Source organism: Pichia membranifaciens (genome assembly GCF_001661235.1).
Source record: "Pichia membranifaciens NRRL Y-2026 unplaced genomic scaffold PICMEscaffold_3, whole genome shotgun sequence".
Taxonomy (NCBI): domain Eukaryota; kingdom Fungi; phylum Ascomycota; class Pichiomycetes; order Pichiales; family Pichiaceae; genus Pichia; species Pichia membranifaciens.
Window position 1 is genome coordinate 1,392,500 of NW_017566984.1, and position 16,951 is coordinate 1,409,450.

The window sequence follows — 16,951 nt, forward strand, 5'->3', positions numbered from 1 at the left end:
TTGAAAAATTTTTCCTCCAGGCCAAAAAAATAATATTTCTACTACCCTTGTACAACACATCAAGAGGTGCAAAGATCTTCTTCTGGTTCGGACCCCTCCGCTTAGAAAAGTCAGTACCAGCAGGCCTTAGACAAAAGACACATACACAGATACTAGTACAATAATGGCTTTCGTACAAAGAGGCGGCAGAGGCGGCTCCAGAGGTGGTATGTATTCCCCCCCAACACAGAAATGACTTGCGTGAGAACACAGGACAAGGACATGGCAGAGATTGCATCGATTTAGGCAGAGGCATTGGCCAGCAGAACAGCGGCAGAGAGTTTGAGAAAACCGGTGCTGGCAGCAGCAGGCGTCAATGGATGCCGGTGTTCGATGCAATGTTTCCCGGTGCAGGCAGATTGCACAGCAACGCATATTTGCTATGGACATGTTCTGTCTGCAACAACCACGTGAAGTGTTCCGTTTGATGAAACACACAACAGCTTACTAACAACGCATTCTTCCCTTTTTCGTTTTTTTCTTTTTGCTATAGGCCGTGGCGGATCATCTAGAGGCGGATCAAGAGGAGGCTTCTCCAGAGGTGGTGGCAGAGGAGGTTTCTCCAGAGGTGGTGGCAGAGGCGCCCCAAGAGGTGGCGCCAGAGGCGGTAGAGGTGCACCAAGAGGCGGCAGAGGCGGTGCCAGAGGCGGCGCTAGCGGTGGTGCCAAGGTTGTGATCGAACCCCACAGACACGACGGTGTCTACATCGCCAGAGGCAAGGAGGACTTGCTTGTGACCAAGAACGTTGCGCCAGGAGAGTCAGTCTACGGTGAAAAGAGAGTCACTGTCGAGGAGCCTTCCAAAGACCCAAGCGTCCCAGCCACCAAGGTCGAGTACCGTGTCTGGAACCCTTTCAGATCGAAGCTTGCTGCCGGTATCATGGGTGGTCTTGACCAGATATTCATCAAGCCAGGCGCCAAGGTGCTCTACCTCGGTGCTGCGTCCGGTACCTCTGTGTCGCACGTCTCCGACATTGTCGGCCCAGAAGGATTGGTTTACGCCGTCGAGTTCTCTCACAGACCAGGTCGTGAGTTGATCTCCATGGCCAAGAAGAGACCAAACGTGATTCCTATCGTCGAGGACGCCAGACACCCTCAGAAGTACCGTATGCTTGTCGGCATGGTCGACGTCGTCTTTGCGGATGTTGCGCAGCCTGATCAAGCCAGAATTATCGCATTAAACTCCCACATGTTCTTGAAAGACGGCGGTGGAGTTGTCATCTCCATCAAGGCAAACTGTATCGACTCCACCGTTGACGCAGAAACCGTTTTCGCCAGAGAAGTCCAGAAGATGAGAGAAGAGAGAATCAAGCCTTTAGAACAATTGACCTTGGAACCTTACGAGAGAGACCATTGTATCGTCGTCGGTGTGTATAAGAGAAGTGGTTTGTAATTCCCCAAACACAGTTTCATCTCGCTTGCTACTTACAACTAGACTACTTTCCTTTCCCTTTTTGTTCCCTCCCCCCTCCATTTACTACTAATTTCTTCTTCCTCTTCTATAAATATACATTACCCCCATCTTTTTTATATCAATAGTACGTTTGTTTCATATAGTAACTGCCCATCCATCCGTAGCTTCGTCAACCTCTTGCTTCCTATCTCATTGGGCAGCGAACATGTTTCGAAACCGTGCGCTGAGAGTCCGAGATAAAAATTTGGAATGCACGGATCCACTGTGGTGGCACTGGCCTGCAGAGCTTTCTTTTCCCTTTCTTCCGCCCTGCTGGTCCTTCAACACAGGGAATTCGAGTGTCAGAGAAAGAGACACCCGTACAGAAAGACATCCACACCCACAGATTTGTCTGGGACTGATCGGCGATGTTATCCCGATCTTCCACGCTCGAGAACCAAGGGCAAGATAGCCATGGAAATGGCGGTGTTGTTGATAACGACGACAACGACGACATCCAGATCACTTCTGCGTCTTCGGCCAACACAGGCATAGCTGAGCAGCTGCAGAACCAACACTCCCGGCAGCGGAGGCGACTTAGAACGGAGAACGAACGCCAGAGGCTCCGCCAGCAACGACAGCAGAGGAGAAACCGACATGGAGATGGACCGAGGACGAGCACAAGCACAGGCACCAGCCAGGGTGCAAACGCCACCGCAGGTTCTGGTGCCTCCTCGAACATCGATGACCCAATAGTGATAGACCTTCATGCCTCGCAGGAGGCTGTGTCGGGGTTCTACACCAACCCAAACACCCACATCCAGGACGACGGGCCGATTTTGATAACGTCAGACGCAGAGGACCTCGAGAGCATAGAACGGAACGGACTTGATGACCCAGGATTCCACTCAGATACAGAGGTCTCTGGGTCCACCTCCCCTCGAGTACGGATGGCTCTCTCAGCAGACCAGACGTCGATCAGAAACGCCCTGAGTGCTCAGCAGCAGCACTTGCAACACCTCATCAATCAGCAACAACAGCGTGAGAATGCGCCATCCACCCATGAGATGGACGATGACATCCAGTTCGTTGGAGAGCGGGAGCTTCCAGACCTACAAATACTCCGATCGGCTCCCGGCTACGAGCTCCACACCCCATCGGGGCCGTTGTTTGTGCCCACCACGACCTCAAGTGAGATCAGAAGTGCCGGCAACCGATCAAGAGCCACCATGGGAAGGTTCGGTGCAAGAACACCGGGCAGCTCAGGGTTTCTGGGTCTGGTCCGTTCCAACAGGAGGGCGACGCCCAGCCAGCATACGTTACGACAGCGGCAGCTTGAGGCCAATCGAAGAGCCCGGGACGCAGCAGGGAACACTGTTGCAGACCGTGTCCGAAGGAGGCCGCAGAGAAGCAGTGTGCGTGCCGGACACGAGCTTCAGAACGTGACGGTGAACGGGAGGCCCAGAAATCACCCGATCCTCTCGCTGGAGGGTCTGCAGGCATACTCCAACATGTACAGATTTCTCCACTCTCTCGGTTTCCGAGACGACAGCACAGTTTTCCAGGACGTCGGGGGGTTTCCGTGGATAAGTGGTGGCGGCGACGGTGGTGGCAATGGCGAGATGGAGAACGGTGACGGCAGCAACGTGCCGGCTAACGTCATGCGGATTCTTCAGAACCGGGACGAGGAGCGGGAGAACCAGAGAATACAGATGAGAAACACTATTGCCACGACAGAGAAGAACAAGAAGGCCAAGGAGGCTCGTGTGGATCTCCGACAGCGAATGAAGTTTAGCAACAACTTAGGCGAACAAGGCCAGACGGACGTCTGTCTCTTGTGCGGTGTCACCCTTTTGCAGGGAATTCCGGAGAACTGCTTTGGAGAAGGTGCAGAGGACAGAGAAAAGGCTGTGAAGCGACTCGTGCGAGAAGGGTTCATATCACCTTGGAAAGCGTGGACCCGCTTTACAAAGATTGAAGTCGACCTATCTAAAAAAGTGTTTTTCGGTACTTGTGGTCACATTTACTGCGGCCGCTGTGTCAACAACATCATGAAGTTCCGCGGGCTCACGGCTCGGCAACGAAAGGACGAGTTGAACAAGACGAAGAAGGACCCGGCGGCCAGTCTCGATCGTGTCTCTGCTTGGGACCAAAACTTCGAGAACCCGGCCTTCGCGGCCCCGCTCAAGTGCATCGCTGACGGCTGTACAAGGCGATTCACGGGCAAGACGCCTTTCAATGAACTCTATGTGTAGACATCCCGCTAGATAACTCCCGCTAAGAAGCGTCTCTTGGTTTCCCCGTCCCCCCCGCATTTGTGCCGCCCGCCATGTCTATTTTGTCGCAGCGAGAGCCAGCGATTGTTCAGCCGACTTTCTCGTTCGGTGTCGCTGCAACGGAAGGACTTCCAGATCTTGACCTTGTGGGTGTTTGAGCTGTTGAGGACCAGAGTCTAGAGGGTGTGATCTGAAAATAAAAAAAGGTTACTGTTGCACTAACCAATCGGTAATGGACTATACGGTACGTGCTGCAGAAGAGCGGGGGAACCTTGGAATACAGGATACTAACCATGCAGAACAGACGATAATCATAGTGCTCGGAACAGTCGTTTCGGGGTCTCTGAACTCGGTACTCACAAAGTACCAAGACATGCAGTGTGTGGGGAACTGCGACGGTGTAGGGGAAGTGATATATTTCGACCAGCCCGTGTTGCAGACGTTGCAGATGTTTTCTGGGGAAATGTTGTGCTGGATACCTCTGCTGCTGATGAAGTGCTTTCTGGCAAAGCCGGCAAGCGGGCAACATGAACGCAGCAGGCTCATTGAGGAGGGTGCCACGGTGGGCGACAGAGCGGCGGCGTTGCGGAGACGGCCAACGTTGCGGGAGTCGCTGGTGATGGCGGTTCCGTCGATGTGTGACTTGCTGGGGACGACGTTGATGAACGTCGGGTTGGTGTACACGCCCGTGTCCGTGTACCAGATGACGCGTGGCTCGATCATCTTGATTGTCGGGCTCATGTCGGTGATGTTTCTCCAGAAACGGATCACAAAGCTCGAGTGGGTGAGTCTCTTTGTCGTGTTCCTCGGCGTGTTTCTTGTCGGTCTCAGCGGGTACCTCTCCGGTGGCGACGCAGACGGCGTCGGCGCCGGCGCCACGAAGGCAGGCGTGTCGTTTGACATCGTCATCGGCATGACGCTCGTGTTCCTCGGGATCACGCTCACGGCTGTCCAGTTTGTCGTCGAGGAGCACATCTTGACGTACCTCAAGGTGGAGCCCGTGGAGGTTGTCGGATACGAGGGTCTCTACGGCGTGGCTCTCACCACCACCGCAATGACCGTCGGCTGGCTCGCCTACGGACAGGGCTACTTCGACCTCGCCGCTGCGTTTCGCCAGATGTTCGGCAACCCCGTCATCCTTCTCACCACCGTGCTCATCATGGTCTCCATCTGCCTGTTCAACTTCTGCGGCATCTCCCTCACCTACCTCCTCAACTCCACGTCGAGGTCCACCATTGACACCTCCCGGACGCTGCTGGTCTGGCTCATCTCCATGGCTCTCGGCTGGGAGTCCTTCCACTGGCTGCAGATGCTGGCCTTCGGTCTCCTTGTTGGCGGCACGCTGGCCTTCAACGGCGTCATCCAGCCCGAGAACTGGAGCGTGGTGCCTGCCTGGCTAAAGGACCTTGAGGAGAACGTCCACACCTAGTCATGTATCCTGTATTCTTGTATATTCTTCCTCAAACAACCTTTTTCAGCCAAACGTACAGAGCCTCCAGACCCTTCCGGAACAGCCATCAGCCACCACAACGGGTCCCGTGTCGCGCCCCGATAGGAGACGAGAAAAGACGAGTTCCAGAGGTGGTAGAGCAGCCGGGTAGAAGGATAAGGTAGCGGTGGCAAGGACGTCTTTCGGGTGGGCATTGCAGTGTTGAGAAAGCAAGAGGGTAGGCGAGAGGAGCAGCAGAAACAACAGAAAGAGCCATGTCAGAAACAAACCGTCTTTTCAAGTTCAGCTTGCCGTTCCACGTGAACCACCACGTGTTGCGGTCACAGACAATGTACGTCTCCGGGGTGTTGTATGCGTTGGGTCTCTGGTTGATGATCGACGCCTCGATCTTCAGCCGGAATCGGAACGCATCGGTGGTGCACGTCACGTTTGTGGACTGGATCCCGTTCATTTGCTCGACGCTCGGGATGGTGGTGGTGAACTCGTTGGACAAGGTGCAGTTGGTGAGCGCCAGCACGGGTGGGTTTGACACGGGGGCCATCAGCCTGCAATGGCAGGCCCGGATTGTGTTGTTCATCGGGTTCAGCCTTTTGGCGGTTGGTTTCAACGGAAGCTTTTTGATCTTGGTGCTCAAGTTCCTCATCAAGGGCTACACGGAGAACCCGACGATCCGGATGGGCACGGAGAACGTCGGCGCCAACGTCAGCGTTATGCTCAGCTGCACGATTCTGTGGATCGTGTCCACGCTTGAGGAGGACAACTCCTTGTCCCTATGATTTGTGTGTAACCGGTTTAACTAACGCTCTATTTTATAATCCACCAACGCAATACAAAAATGTCGCCGAGCCTGCATAATTATGATATTGTCATTAACATTAAAAGGTGATATAGGGAAAGAGAAAGGGTAAGGGTCAGAGGAGGAGTGGGGGTAGAAGTAGGAGTAGATAGAGGAAGAGAAAAGAAGAGACGATTTCGGTCGGATTCCTGTGCAGAGACAGACTGGGAGGATATAAGATTAGGGCAAAGAAAAGAAGAAAAGTCTCCTCGGGGGCCAGAGTGGCTGCAGAGGATGAAATAAAAATGACTGAGGGTAATAATATATACGATATGGGCAGGCAGGAGGGACCCGGGCCGCCCCTGGAGTCGGATGGGGATGGATCAGGATCGAGGAAGGATGTCGTTGATGAGGCTGCCAAAGGTCCGCAACTCGTAGTCGCTGAAGTTGAACAAGAGGTTGTCGATTTTCAGAGGGGTGGTCGAGGCTCTAGACTGTACTGTGAAGTTGATGGACTTGATTTCGTTAAAGAATTTGTGTGCCATGATCTGGGAAGGCCCGTATCGCTCGGTCGGACTGTAGACGAGGACCTGCATGAGAAGGTCGACGGCGTCGGCGTCGGCGTTGTTGAACACCTTTTGGAAGCGGGTCTCGGCAGTGGACGAGTAGATCTTGTGCGAGTACATAGGCCCGTTGTACTGCGGGTTGGCGGTGTAGATGAACTTCTCGGAGGGCGGGCCCAACAATTTGGTGATCTCCCGCAACTGGAGCATGGGCTCCTGGCCCTGGAAAACGGGCTTGCCCATGTACATCTCGCCCATGACGCAGCCGAGCCCCCAGATGTCGATCTTGGTGGTGTAGATGCAGCAGCCGACAATCAATTCGGGCGCCCTGTAGTACCTCGAGCAGATGTAGGAGACGGAGGGCTGGTTGGGCTCCAAGACCTTGGCGGAGCCAAAGTCGCAGATCTTCAAGAGAAGCGTCTCCGGGTTGATCAAGATGTTCGACGGCTTGATGTCCCTGTGGCAGATCTGGAAGGAGTGCAGGTAGTTCATCGCCCTGGCTATCTGGAAGGTGTAGACGCGGATGTGGCTCTCCGGGAGGAACGACTTGTTCATGTAGTAGCGCTTGATCTCGGACTGCAAGTTGCAAGGCAGGCACTCCATCGCCAAGTGCTGGTACACGCGGTTGTTGTCGTCCTTGTTCGGGTAGTTGTAGTAGTACTTCAACGCCACGATGTTCGGGTGGTTCGTCTGCTTCAAGATCTGGAGCTCTCTCGACTTGTACTCCGTCTGTGCAGGCACCTTCTTGATGGCAAACGGCCCGATCCACACGTCCTGCGGGCTGTTTGGCTCCGACAGCGCGTTCTTCAAGTTCGCCTGGAGCACGGTGCCGAACGCCCCTTCGCCGATTTTCGTGATCTCCTGCACAAACATGGGACGGGTGATTCCGGATGTGTTGCTGGTCACGTCTTTGACCAAGTACTCTGTCATGCTGGCGGCGGGTAGGCTTTCTGTGTGTGTGTGTGTGACTTTCTGCTGCTGTTCTGTGCGTGTGTGAATGCTGCTGCGAGTGCTGTCTGTGCTGTCTGTGCTGCCTGTGCTGCCTGTGCGTTTTGCCTGTGCTGCTTTTGCTCCTGTGCCGCCAAGAGGACCGCTTACTTCTGCCAAAGGGGACGGGGTGGGGGAATTGCAAGCCGAGTCGCAAATAGACGCCTCTAAACGATGACAGATCTGACGACAGATCCTTCTTTCATCTCCCCCTCTGCCCCAGCACCCGCTGCACTCCACCCAGGCACCGCTGCTGTGTCTATGTGAGTGGGGAGGTAAAGGGTTGGGGGTTTGTCGGGGGGGCCCACAAGGCACGAGCGGCCGGGCGTGGGTGAGCTGACGGGCGGGCCGGCGCGGGGGTCGACCCGGGGACCGCGCTGCGGTTGCGAGCCCGCGCCGCATCCACTTGGCCACACGGGGGCGCGCGCGCCCGGGGCCGCTTGGCCCGGCCACACTGTGTGTCAGCACAGTCCTCCGGCCAGCAGGCCGCGCAGCTGCTGTAGAACGGGCATGTTTTGGAAAAGAAGACAAAGAAGATGTGCAATAGAAGAGGAAGAAGAGAAGAAAGAAGGTTACGTAAGGGCTTACGTGAGCAGGGCAGGTGGTTCAACCCCCCTCCCCTCTCCGGGTCCTTTTTTCGTCGCCTTCTCCCCCAGACGTCTGACAATGCAAGGGATGTGGTTGGCTGGAGAAACAGGAGGGCGGTGGAGACGAGACGACAGGTCAGAGCGGTCAGAACAGTTCTGAATAGACACACGATGACAAGAATGGTCGTTGCACGGACGTGGGGCTGGTGTGCAGGCGCCCCTCGGGGCGTCGGCGGCAGCAGGACCAGAAGGGCGTGGCGGACATGCTACTCCACACAGACGGACCCGTACACGGACAGGGTGGAGAAGGCCCGGTTCGACTGCACGGCGGCGCTAGGACGAGCGGACCCGTCCAGCGTGCTTCTCTCGAAGATGTATCCGGCGTATCTGCGGGACTCGTTTGTGGCGTTCCGGGCGCTCAACATGGAGTTGTCGAAGGTGTCGTTCGGGTTCCAGCCGGGGGCCACGGCGAAGTCCCGGGAGTTCAGCAACCTCAAGTTCGCCTTCTGGCTGCAGCAGGTGGAGGCGTGCGAGACGCTGACGCTGGAGAACGCCGGCGCGGTGCTGCCCCGCGTGAACGAGCCGTGCACGGTGCTGCTCGCAGACACGGTGCTCCGCCACTTGCGGCTCGACGCCGGCATGCTCAAGCAGATGGTCCACAGCCACCAGCACTTCTACAACCACAACAGCGCCGCCGGCTTCCGCAGCCTCGACGACGTGTGCTCCTTCGGCGAGGGCACCTTCTCGCAGATGAACTACCTCATGCAGTCCGTCCTCTTGTCGCCCCAGCTCTCCGGCTTCGCCGACCCGGGCGTCGCCCTGCTTGAGCTCCCCGGCTCCGACGACCTCCGCCACGGCCTCACCGACATCAGCGCCCACCTCGGCCAGGCCACCGCCGTCGGCTCCTTCCTCGTCGGCCTCCGCTACTTCGCCGAGAAAAAGCACACCCTCATGCTCCCGACAGACACCCTCACCAAACACAGGCTCTCCGAGGAGGCGTGTCTTCGCTACCTGCAGGGCCGCGCCGCAGACGCAGACCCAGACACCAAGGAGCGGCTCAAGAACGTCGTCTTCGACATGGCCACCCGGGCCAACGACCACTTGATCTCCGCCCGCACAAAGCTCGATCTCGTCAAGACCCACGTCCAGCAGCTCGCCGCTGCACCGGACACCCCTGCCCCTGTCTGCAGCCTACTCCGCCACCAGAAACGCGGTCTCCCGGATTGCCTCTTCCTCCCCTACCTCTCCGGCTTGCCCACCACCCTCTACCTCGAGCGGCTAGAGAAGTACGACTTCGATCTGCTTCACCCGAACCTCATGTACAAGGAGTGGCGGCTTGCCTTCCGGCTCTGGAACGCCGAACGCACCCGCTCCCTCTAGTGGACTCTTTCTACCCTGTATATAGAACTTCAACACCTCCGTGTCCGATTCATGTCGCCAGCCGGCACCGCAGCCCGCGCCGGAGGGTGTCCAGCGCCCCCGAAGGAAAACAACTGGTGGCTTTTTCTCGTGCCGGCGGCCACAGCACAGCGTGTCAGCACAGGAGGGCTCTGCAGCGGACCATTGCAGATCAGAGGCACAGCAGAACAGAGCTAGCGTCGGACACTGATACAGACCATGCTGCAGACCTCGACAGCGTTTGCGGACGCCTCCGTCGCCCGGGCGCCCCACCCGTGGCAGGCAGCAGACACATCGATCACGACGGCCACGACCATCACGGACCCGCTGGCGTTCATCATCCAGGAATGCACGTTCATTCTCTCGGCGATGCGCAAGAACAACAAGTCGGCGTCGAGCCCCTTTGCGGCGATCTTGTTGAACCAATTTCTCAGCGACGGCACGCGTGCGGACGACAACGACCTGAGCAGCAGCAGCTTCGGCACGAGCACGGTCAGGAACCCGAACACTAACAAGTACGCCACCAAGTTCAAGGACGACGACCACTTCTTGTCCGGCTTTGTCGAGTTGCGCTCGATTCTCTCCGATACGCGTGACATCACGTTGGTGGACATCATCACGCTCTTGCAGCCCTTTCTAGTGGTGATCAAGTCGCCGTCCACGTCCTGCCACATCACGAACCTCGCCATCTCCTCCCTCGCCAAGTTCCTGCACTACGGCATCATCAGCGCCAACCAGACAAACATTGTTCAGGCGTTGTCCCAGATTGTCTCCACTTTGGCGCACTGTCGTTTCGAGGGCGCCGACCAGACACAGGACGACTTGCTCCTCGTGAAGATCATCCAGCTGCTCGAGTCCATTGTCGCATCCCCTCTAGGCGATCTTCTCACAGACGACTCCATGTACGAAATCATATCCACGTGCTTCTCCTTGGCTATCAACACCAGACGCAGAGACATGCTAAGAAGCGCCGCAGAAACGTCTCTCCTCACTATTACTCAGATATTGTTTTCCAAGCTCAAGGAGTTGGAATCTAAGCCGGAAATCGACCACAACACAAAGAGCGCCCAAGTGGAGTTTACCAATGACTCGCTCCCAATAGACACTATCGGTGGATCAAGTTCTGCAAGCCCTTCTGACATCTCCAAAGACAGGTCGACGAGCGAACAGAGCCAAAGTGAGGAGAACAAAGCTGCTAAGCTTATAGTATCGCCACTAGCAACAACCACAGCCTCAGCAGAGAACTCTGTGTCAACAGAAGATGACGAACTTAACACACTTGCTTCGCTCGATTTGCCAGACAAGGACGCCGACCTGTCCCCCTATGGTATTGCATGTATGCGAGAATTCTTGAATCACACCATCGACATCCTCTTGCCAGATAACAAATACAGGTTTACGGAGGCAACCAGAACGCTTGCACTAGAAATCCTGATCAGAACGATTGAAGTCACGGGCACCCACATCACCAAGCATAATCAGCTCTTTTCTTTGATATCAGATAATTGCTGCCACCATTTGGTCGAAATCATTCAAAATAGCGAATCTTCGATCCTGGTCACCCTATCTCTGAAACTAATCTTATACTTTGCACTTTACTTCCCCAATTACCTCAAGATTCAACTGGAATTGATTTTTGTAACCATTTTCCAGTCCATAATTGCCGACGAGTCTATGTTGAACGAGGATCTGTCCAAATATCGTGAGACCGTATTCGACATGTCCAGGAAGGGTAAATTTGAAACAAACTCTTTAACTGAAGTGGAGGTTGCAGAATTGAGAAAGGAGTTTGACACAGGGAAATCTCCTCAATCTAAGGAATTCCTCATTGAATCCTTGAGCGTTTTATGGTGTAGATCACCTTATTTATTTATCAATCTGTTCAAATCTTATGACTGTGATTTTGACAGAACAGACTTGACAAGCTCGTTGATCAAACTTCTATGCAGACTATCATACTCAGATTGCTCGCTGCTGACAACTGGGAATGTGCCTCCAATTTGCCTAGATGGACTACTTTCCTTTGTCAACGGTATCTATGAAAGAATCAAAATTGGAATCAATGAGAACGTAGACCTCTCGAATGGTGATAAAAATCCCTTGATCCAGCAGTATACAAAAAAATCTGATTTTATTGAATGTGTCAAGAAATGGAATGAAAAGCCAGAAAAGGGACTGGAATCTCTACAAGAGAAAGGTTTTATCACGGATCCTAATGATGACAAAGAAGTTGCCAAATTTTTACTTACAAACTCAGGACGTATTGACAAAAAACAATTGGGTGAGCTTTTGGCTAAACCTGCAAAGGTGAACTTGTTGAAAGAATTTGTAGGATTATTGGACTTTAAAAATTTAAGACCAGATGAATCCTTGAGAGTACTGTTGAACTACTTCAGACTTCCTGGTGAGGCCCAACAGATTGATCGTATAGTATCAACTTTTAATGAAAGATATATTGAATGCCAAGACCCAATTGATGAAGTTGATGAAAAGGCGTTGTCCGAGAAGACAAAGAACAAAGACAAAGACAATGGAGAAGAGGATGAAGCAGTAGAAGAAGAGGAAAAAGTTGTTCCTGATTCCGATGCAATGTATGTTCTTTCTTTCTCAATTATTATGTTAAACACTGATTTACACAATCCTAACGTCAAGAAGCCAATGACTTTAGAAGACTACCAAAGAAACTTGCGTGGTTGTTTTAAGGGTAAAGACTTCCCTGTTTGGTACACTGAAAAGATGTATCAAAGTATTAAAGAAAAGGAGATCATCATGCCAGAAGAGCACAAGGGTACCGTCAAATGGTTTGAAACTGTTTGGCAGTCATTGGTTGCAGAGCAAGAGAACAAGAAGGTTACAGACTCCGACTCAATCAACGATACATGGACTGGATCTAATAATACAGCTATCACAGACTTATTAGCTTTTGATAAACTACTATTCGAGAAACACTGTCAAGATCTGATTTCTTCTTTTATTGTCATGTTTGATGATGCTACACATGATAGCATTGTTACCAAAATGATGTCGACGGTTGAAAAATGCGCTGCAATTGCTATTTATTTTGGAATAGATGATATTGTAGATCAAATCGTCGAAATGACTGCACATTTATCAACCCTCACCGGTGTCAAGAAATCGGAATACTTGGTAGATAACAGAGACATTCTACCAATCATTGAGATGGATACTAATGTTAGAGAAGGCGAGGATACAGTTTTCGTCAGTGACCTTGCAGTTTTGTTCGGACGTGACTACAGGGCTCAACTGAGTATGATTATACTGTTCAGGATTATGAAAAGGTCGAAATACAAAGTCACAAAAGGATGGTTTTATGCTATCAAGGCAGTTTTGAAACTTTTCGAAATTGGCCTCATCAATCCTAACATTTTTGAAGAATTCCAAAAGAAATTGGAATTTGAAAAATTGAACAAGCCTCCTGCAGAGTTTAACATTAAAAAATCTGAAGTATTGAAAGAGAGCGGGTTGTTCTCTACTTTCTCTTCTTACTTAAAGGGTTTATCCGATGACACTCCAGAACCAACGCAAGAGGAGATTGAAGTATCGCTGGCTGCTATTGAGTTCATTGAAAGTACAGGTGTGAACAACTTGTTCTCCTATGTCAGTAAAACGAGAGATTTCGACAGCATGAACAAGTTAGTACAGATTTTATTGGCTTTGTTGCCTCATAGAAACGAGTCGACAGAAAGATTCTACGTTGAAGAGGAACTTTTCTTATTGGAATTATGTGTTTGTTATCTTTTGGTCACCGAAAACCAAAAGTTGATTAACCAAGTGTTTAGTAAATGCGATCTGTTCTTGTCTGAAGAAAAGAAGGATTTGAAGATGTCCACAGTGTCAAGAGTCTTATCATACAAGTTGCTACTCGTCCACGTGAGTTCAGATGCTTCCAAGAGTGTTTTAGACTCTGCACTTGACAAAATCCACGAATTGGCAATCAATTCAAGAGAGGCTTTTGTTAAGCACGGCGTTAACGTATTGCAGCCGTTAGAACAGCTAGCAATTGTGGAAGATTCATGGTGTTGTAAGGATGTGGTTATGAAGAATACCTACTGGGTGATTTTGAGAGTATTTGCATCATCACCCAAAAACACTGAGGCCGTTTACCAATTTATTTCCTCTATAATCAAAGAGCATCCAACTCTTATTGAGTATGACAACTACATGGATATTCTCGGTCTCCTGGATGAAATCTCTGCAGTTGGTGCTTACGGTGCTCAATGGGAACACGAATATGACAAGTTGATCGATAGTGGATTGAAAGTTGAAGTCAACAAGAATCCGTACCAAGAGTTGGTCAATATCGCACTACAATCAATAACCTTGACAAGCCAACTGGGTGATGTCATAAATGGTACCAGCTTTGCAAAATCGACAGAGGAAAAGAAAGCGAGCGGTGCTGAGGTGGTCAACCCATGGTACCCTCTTATTGAAGCTATTTCGCACCAATGCTACAATCCATGTAGACAGTTACGGAACCATGCATTGAACACGTTGACGAACTTGCTAATAACCAATCCGAAGCTGCCATTGAAGGAGCTTTCTTTGGAAAAAATGCTTGATGCTGCATGCTTGAGATTGTTGGTAGAGTTAATGAAGCCTGAAGTTAACGGTACCGACGTCAAGGGAATGATCAAAACACAACGCGATGTCTTGGACCTATCTTGCAAGATGATTCTTACTTTCGATTTTAGTAACGTGGAAGCGGTCGTGGACAAGGTCTTTGCTGTCTCAAGTCAGTTATTACAGAAAAACAGAGCATCTTACCCTAACAGCGGACATGAGGACGAAGTCATTGAGCTGTTACGGAACGTGTTGATGATCAAGAAGGACAAGTTAGACTTGGTGAAGTTGAAGGGCTACAAGATGGACGGCGCGTTGAAGAAGTTGGTAGAAGAGGTCATCAAGAGCAATGCCTGAGTGGCACCCTTTATATAGCTGTCGGCCTAGACGTACATAACTCTGAATAGAAACATAAACATATCTTTATACATGAAGCAGCCCCAAAGACGGAGACGAAGACGAAGACGGAGAGGCATGTGTACCTTCCAAATTTTCGTTTCCTCTTTGGGATGCTCCTCCGAGTTCGCTCGAGTATGGATTCTTGACGGATGAGGAGTTGACGGGGGAGAGAAAGACTCTAGCTCTCTCTAAGAGGGTTTCAGAGACGCCGGAGAAGCAAAGAACAACAACCATTGCAGCTGTCAGTACCTATTGGCAAGAAACAGAGTAGGAAAACGCAATAATCGTGCTGCGTGGAAAAAGTTGATGACGAAGAATCGAAGTTTATGAAATCGCCAATGTTTAACGATAAAGACGAACGTCAGCAAGACCAGCAACAACAAAAGGCTGGACTCAGCCACCGCTCCACGCAGGTAGTATCGGCGTCTTCGGCAAGTATACGAGCCATTTTGCTACAGCTCACTTCGATATATATACGTACGCCTGCGAAGCTCTTCCGACCCGCTCGGTTCGACTATTTGACGGTGTCGAGGATGCTCTTGGCGAACGAACTTGCGGGGAAACCATACCACATATTTACACACTCTAGTCCTGCGCTGTTGTACGAGTCTGTACGAAGAAGGGGATGGCAGTTCATACCGAACCAAGTGTTACCACCCATCATTGCCAACTGTGCGATTGGAGTGGTGCTCTACTCGACATATTTGACGTTTTTGCAATACTTTACGTCCAACAGGGGGTGGAAGTGGACACTAAGCGGCGTGACGACGGGGGAAGGGAGCCAGAATTGGTATTCATGGCTGCTTTCTTTCTACGACTCGTTTCGTGCTGGGTTCATTGCAGGGGCGATCAGCAGTATTGCAGCAAGTCCGATCGACGCCTTGTACTCTCGTTCGAACTACGCGGAGTTGGTTGACGGAGACGTGAAGAACAACGGGATATATAAGTATGCGTGGAAGAAGCTCAAGGACATTGGAATTGTCGGGATTTTTGCAGGGTTCTGGCTAAACCTCATCAAGGAGTCGCTTGGCTTTGGGTTTTACTTCTCCGTGTTCGAGGTGATCAAGAGCCAGGGCTACAGCCGAACGAAGAGTGTGATTGACTGGTTCGATCGGATCAGGGGCCTTGATGTCGACCCCAACGACGTGAACACGAGAAAGTCTGCCCGGGCGCTCCAGTTGACGTTTGTGCTGTTCGCCGGGGCGTCTGCAGCGAGTGCGTTGATTGCCGTCCAGTACCCGTTCAACAAGGTGCAGAAGATCCACTTGGCGAGACTCGAGGCGCTGGACATCTTCAACGAGGCGAACAAGATCGAGACGTCCAAGTGGTTCCGACTCTACTACAACTCGTACAAGCAGACACTAGACATTCTGATTGCAAGAAAGCTCAAGGCGGGCATGTCGTGGCCGGCGTTCATGTACCGGGGGTTCACACGTTTCACGCTGACGAACATCCCCGCCACGTCCATCGGCTTGCTGGTGTTTGAGATCACGAGACAGAAGTTGTCGATCGATCTCCAGGACAGCCTGAAGGAGAAGCTCGAGGCATGAAAGGCCTCCCCGTCCGCTCCTCCACCGTACACTTATATAATATTCAACTAACGACTTTCCTTTTCTTTGGATGATGACTTTATCTAGCTTAACGCCTACTATAGAACAACACCCCGGCTGGAGCAGGGGAACGGGCCCCCCATCATTGCTGGCCGATCTTCTTCAAGTACGCGTTCCAGCCCGCCTGCTGGTACCGCTGCGCCTGCTCGACCGGGTCTCTGCCCTGGCCGTAGAGACCCCTGCCGACGATGATGATGTCCGAGCCCGTGCTGACGACCTCGTCCACCGTGCGGTACTGCTGGCCCAAGGCGTCGCCCTTGTCGTCCAAGCCGACGCCGGGCGTCATGATGATCCAGTCGAAGCCCTCGTCCCGGCCGCCCATGTCTCTCTGCGCAATGAAGCCGATCACAAAGTCTCTGTCCGTCTTGGCGATCTCCACCGTCTTCGCCGTGTACTCGCCGTAGGCAAGCGAGCCCTTGGACGACAACTCCGCAAGCATGAGCAGGCCCCGGGGCTCGTCCGTCGTCTCCTCCGCCGCCTGCTTCAGCCCCGACACAATCCCTGCCCCGGTCACCCCGTGTGCGTTCGTGATGTCCGCCCACGACGCAATCCGGAACACCCCGGACTTGTACTGGTTCTTGACCGTGTTCCCGATGTCCGCAAACTTCCGGTCCTCGAACACAAGGAAGTTGTGCTTCTGCGCCAGCGCCTTCAGCGCCACCACCGTCCCCTCGTACGTGAAGTCCGACACAATGTCGATGTGCGTCTTCACCAGACAGATGTACGGCCCCACCTTGTCCAACACCGCCAGCAACTCCGCCGTTGTCGTGATGTCCAACGACGCACACAAGTTCGTCTTCTTCTGCTCCATGATCCGGAACAATTTCGCCGCCACAGGCGAAGCGTGCGTGGATGCCCTTTCGGCATAGCTTCCTGCTACAGACATGCTTGTTC

General features: G+C 52.4%; 9 protein-coding genes across 9 annotated transcripts; 7 read left to right on the plus strand and 2 right to left on the minus strand.

Moving 5' to 3' along the window:
* Positions 1–157: 157 nt before the first annotated feature.
* On the plus strand, positions 158–1,673 carry PICMEDRAFT_16676 (hypothetical protein). The gene is made up of 2 exons (XM_019161303.1): positions 158–206; positions 533–1,673. The coding sequence occupies exons 1-2, from the start codon at positions 164–166 to the stop codon at positions 1,429–1,431; spliced, it is 942 nt and encodes a 313-aa protein (XP_019017981.1). The 5' UTR covers positions 158–163; the 3' UTR covers positions 1,432–1,673.
* PICMEDRAFT_137959 (hypothetical protein) lies at positions 1,642–3,813 on the plus strand. Its single transcript, XM_019160113.1, has one exon. The coding sequence runs from the start codon at positions 1,860–1,862 to the stop codon at positions 3,684–3,686; it is 1,827 nt and encodes a 608-aa protein (XP_019017982.1). The 5' UTR covers positions 1,642–1,859; the 3' UTR covers positions 3,687–3,813.
* Positions 3,814–4,021: 208 nt separating this feature from the next.
* PICMEDRAFT_16679 (hypothetical protein) lies at positions 4,022–5,201 on the plus strand. The gene has a single exon (XM_019161306.1). It carries the CDS (start codon positions 4,171–4,173, stop codon positions 5,134–5,136), a length of 966 nt encoding a protein of 321 aa, XP_019017983.1. The 5' UTR covers positions 4,022–4,170; the 3' UTR covers positions 5,137–5,201.
* Positions 5,202–5,411: 210 nt separating this feature from the next.
* PICMEDRAFT_33390 (hypothetical protein) lies at positions 5,412–5,933 on the plus strand (the record flags this gene model as incomplete). Its single annotated transcript, XM_019162819.1, has 1 exon — positions 5,412–5,933. The coding sequence occupies one exon, from the start codon at positions 5,412–5,414 to the stop codon at positions 5,931–5,933; it is 522 nt and encodes a 173-aa protein (XP_019017984.1).
* Positions 5,934–6,315: 382 nt separating this feature from the next.
* Positions 6,316–7,425, minus strand: PICMEDRAFT_59079 (hypothetical protein; the record flags this gene model as incomplete). The annotated part of the gene is made up of 1 exon (XM_019163342.1): positions 6,316–7,425. One exon carries the CDS (start codon positions 7,423–7,425, stop codon positions 6,316–6,318), a length of 1,110 nt encoding a protein of 369 aa, XP_019017985.1.
* Positions 7,426–7,872: 447 nt separating this feature from the next.
* Positions 7,873–9,568, plus strand: PICMEDRAFT_138231 (hypothetical protein). Its single transcript, XM_019160115.1, has one exon. It carries the CDS (start codon positions 8,019–8,021, stop codon positions 9,447–9,449), a length of 1,431 nt encoding a protein of 476 aa, XP_019017986.1. The 5' UTR covers positions 7,873–8,018; the 3' UTR covers positions 9,450–9,568.
* Positions 9,569–9,633: 65 nt separating this feature from the next.
* Positions 9,634–14,514, plus strand: PICMEDRAFT_16681 (hypothetical protein). The gene has a single exon (XM_019161307.1). It carries the CDS (start codon positions 9,687–9,689, stop codon positions 14,403–14,405), a length of 4,719 nt encoding a protein of 1,572 aa, XP_019017987.1. The 5' UTR covers positions 9,634–9,686; the 3' UTR covers positions 14,406–14,514.
* Positions 14,515–14,785: 271 nt separating this feature from the next.
* PICMEDRAFT_72905 (hypothetical protein) lies at positions 14,786–15,997 on the plus strand (the record flags this gene model as incomplete). Its single annotated transcript, XM_019164325.1, has 1 exon — positions 14,786–15,997. The coding sequence occupies one exon, from the start codon at positions 14,786–14,788 to the stop codon at positions 15,995–15,997; it is 1,212 nt and encodes a 403-aa protein (XP_019017988.1).
* Positions 15,998–16,139: 142 nt separating this feature from the next.
* PICMEDRAFT_72906 (hypothetical protein) lies at positions 16,140–16,943 on the minus strand (the record flags this gene model as incomplete). The annotated part of the gene is made up of 1 exon (XM_019164326.1): positions 16,140–16,943. One exon carries the CDS (start codon positions 16,941–16,943, stop codon positions 16,140–16,142), a length of 804 nt encoding a protein of 267 aa, XP_019017989.1.
* Positions 16,944–16,951: the final 8 nt, after the last annotated feature.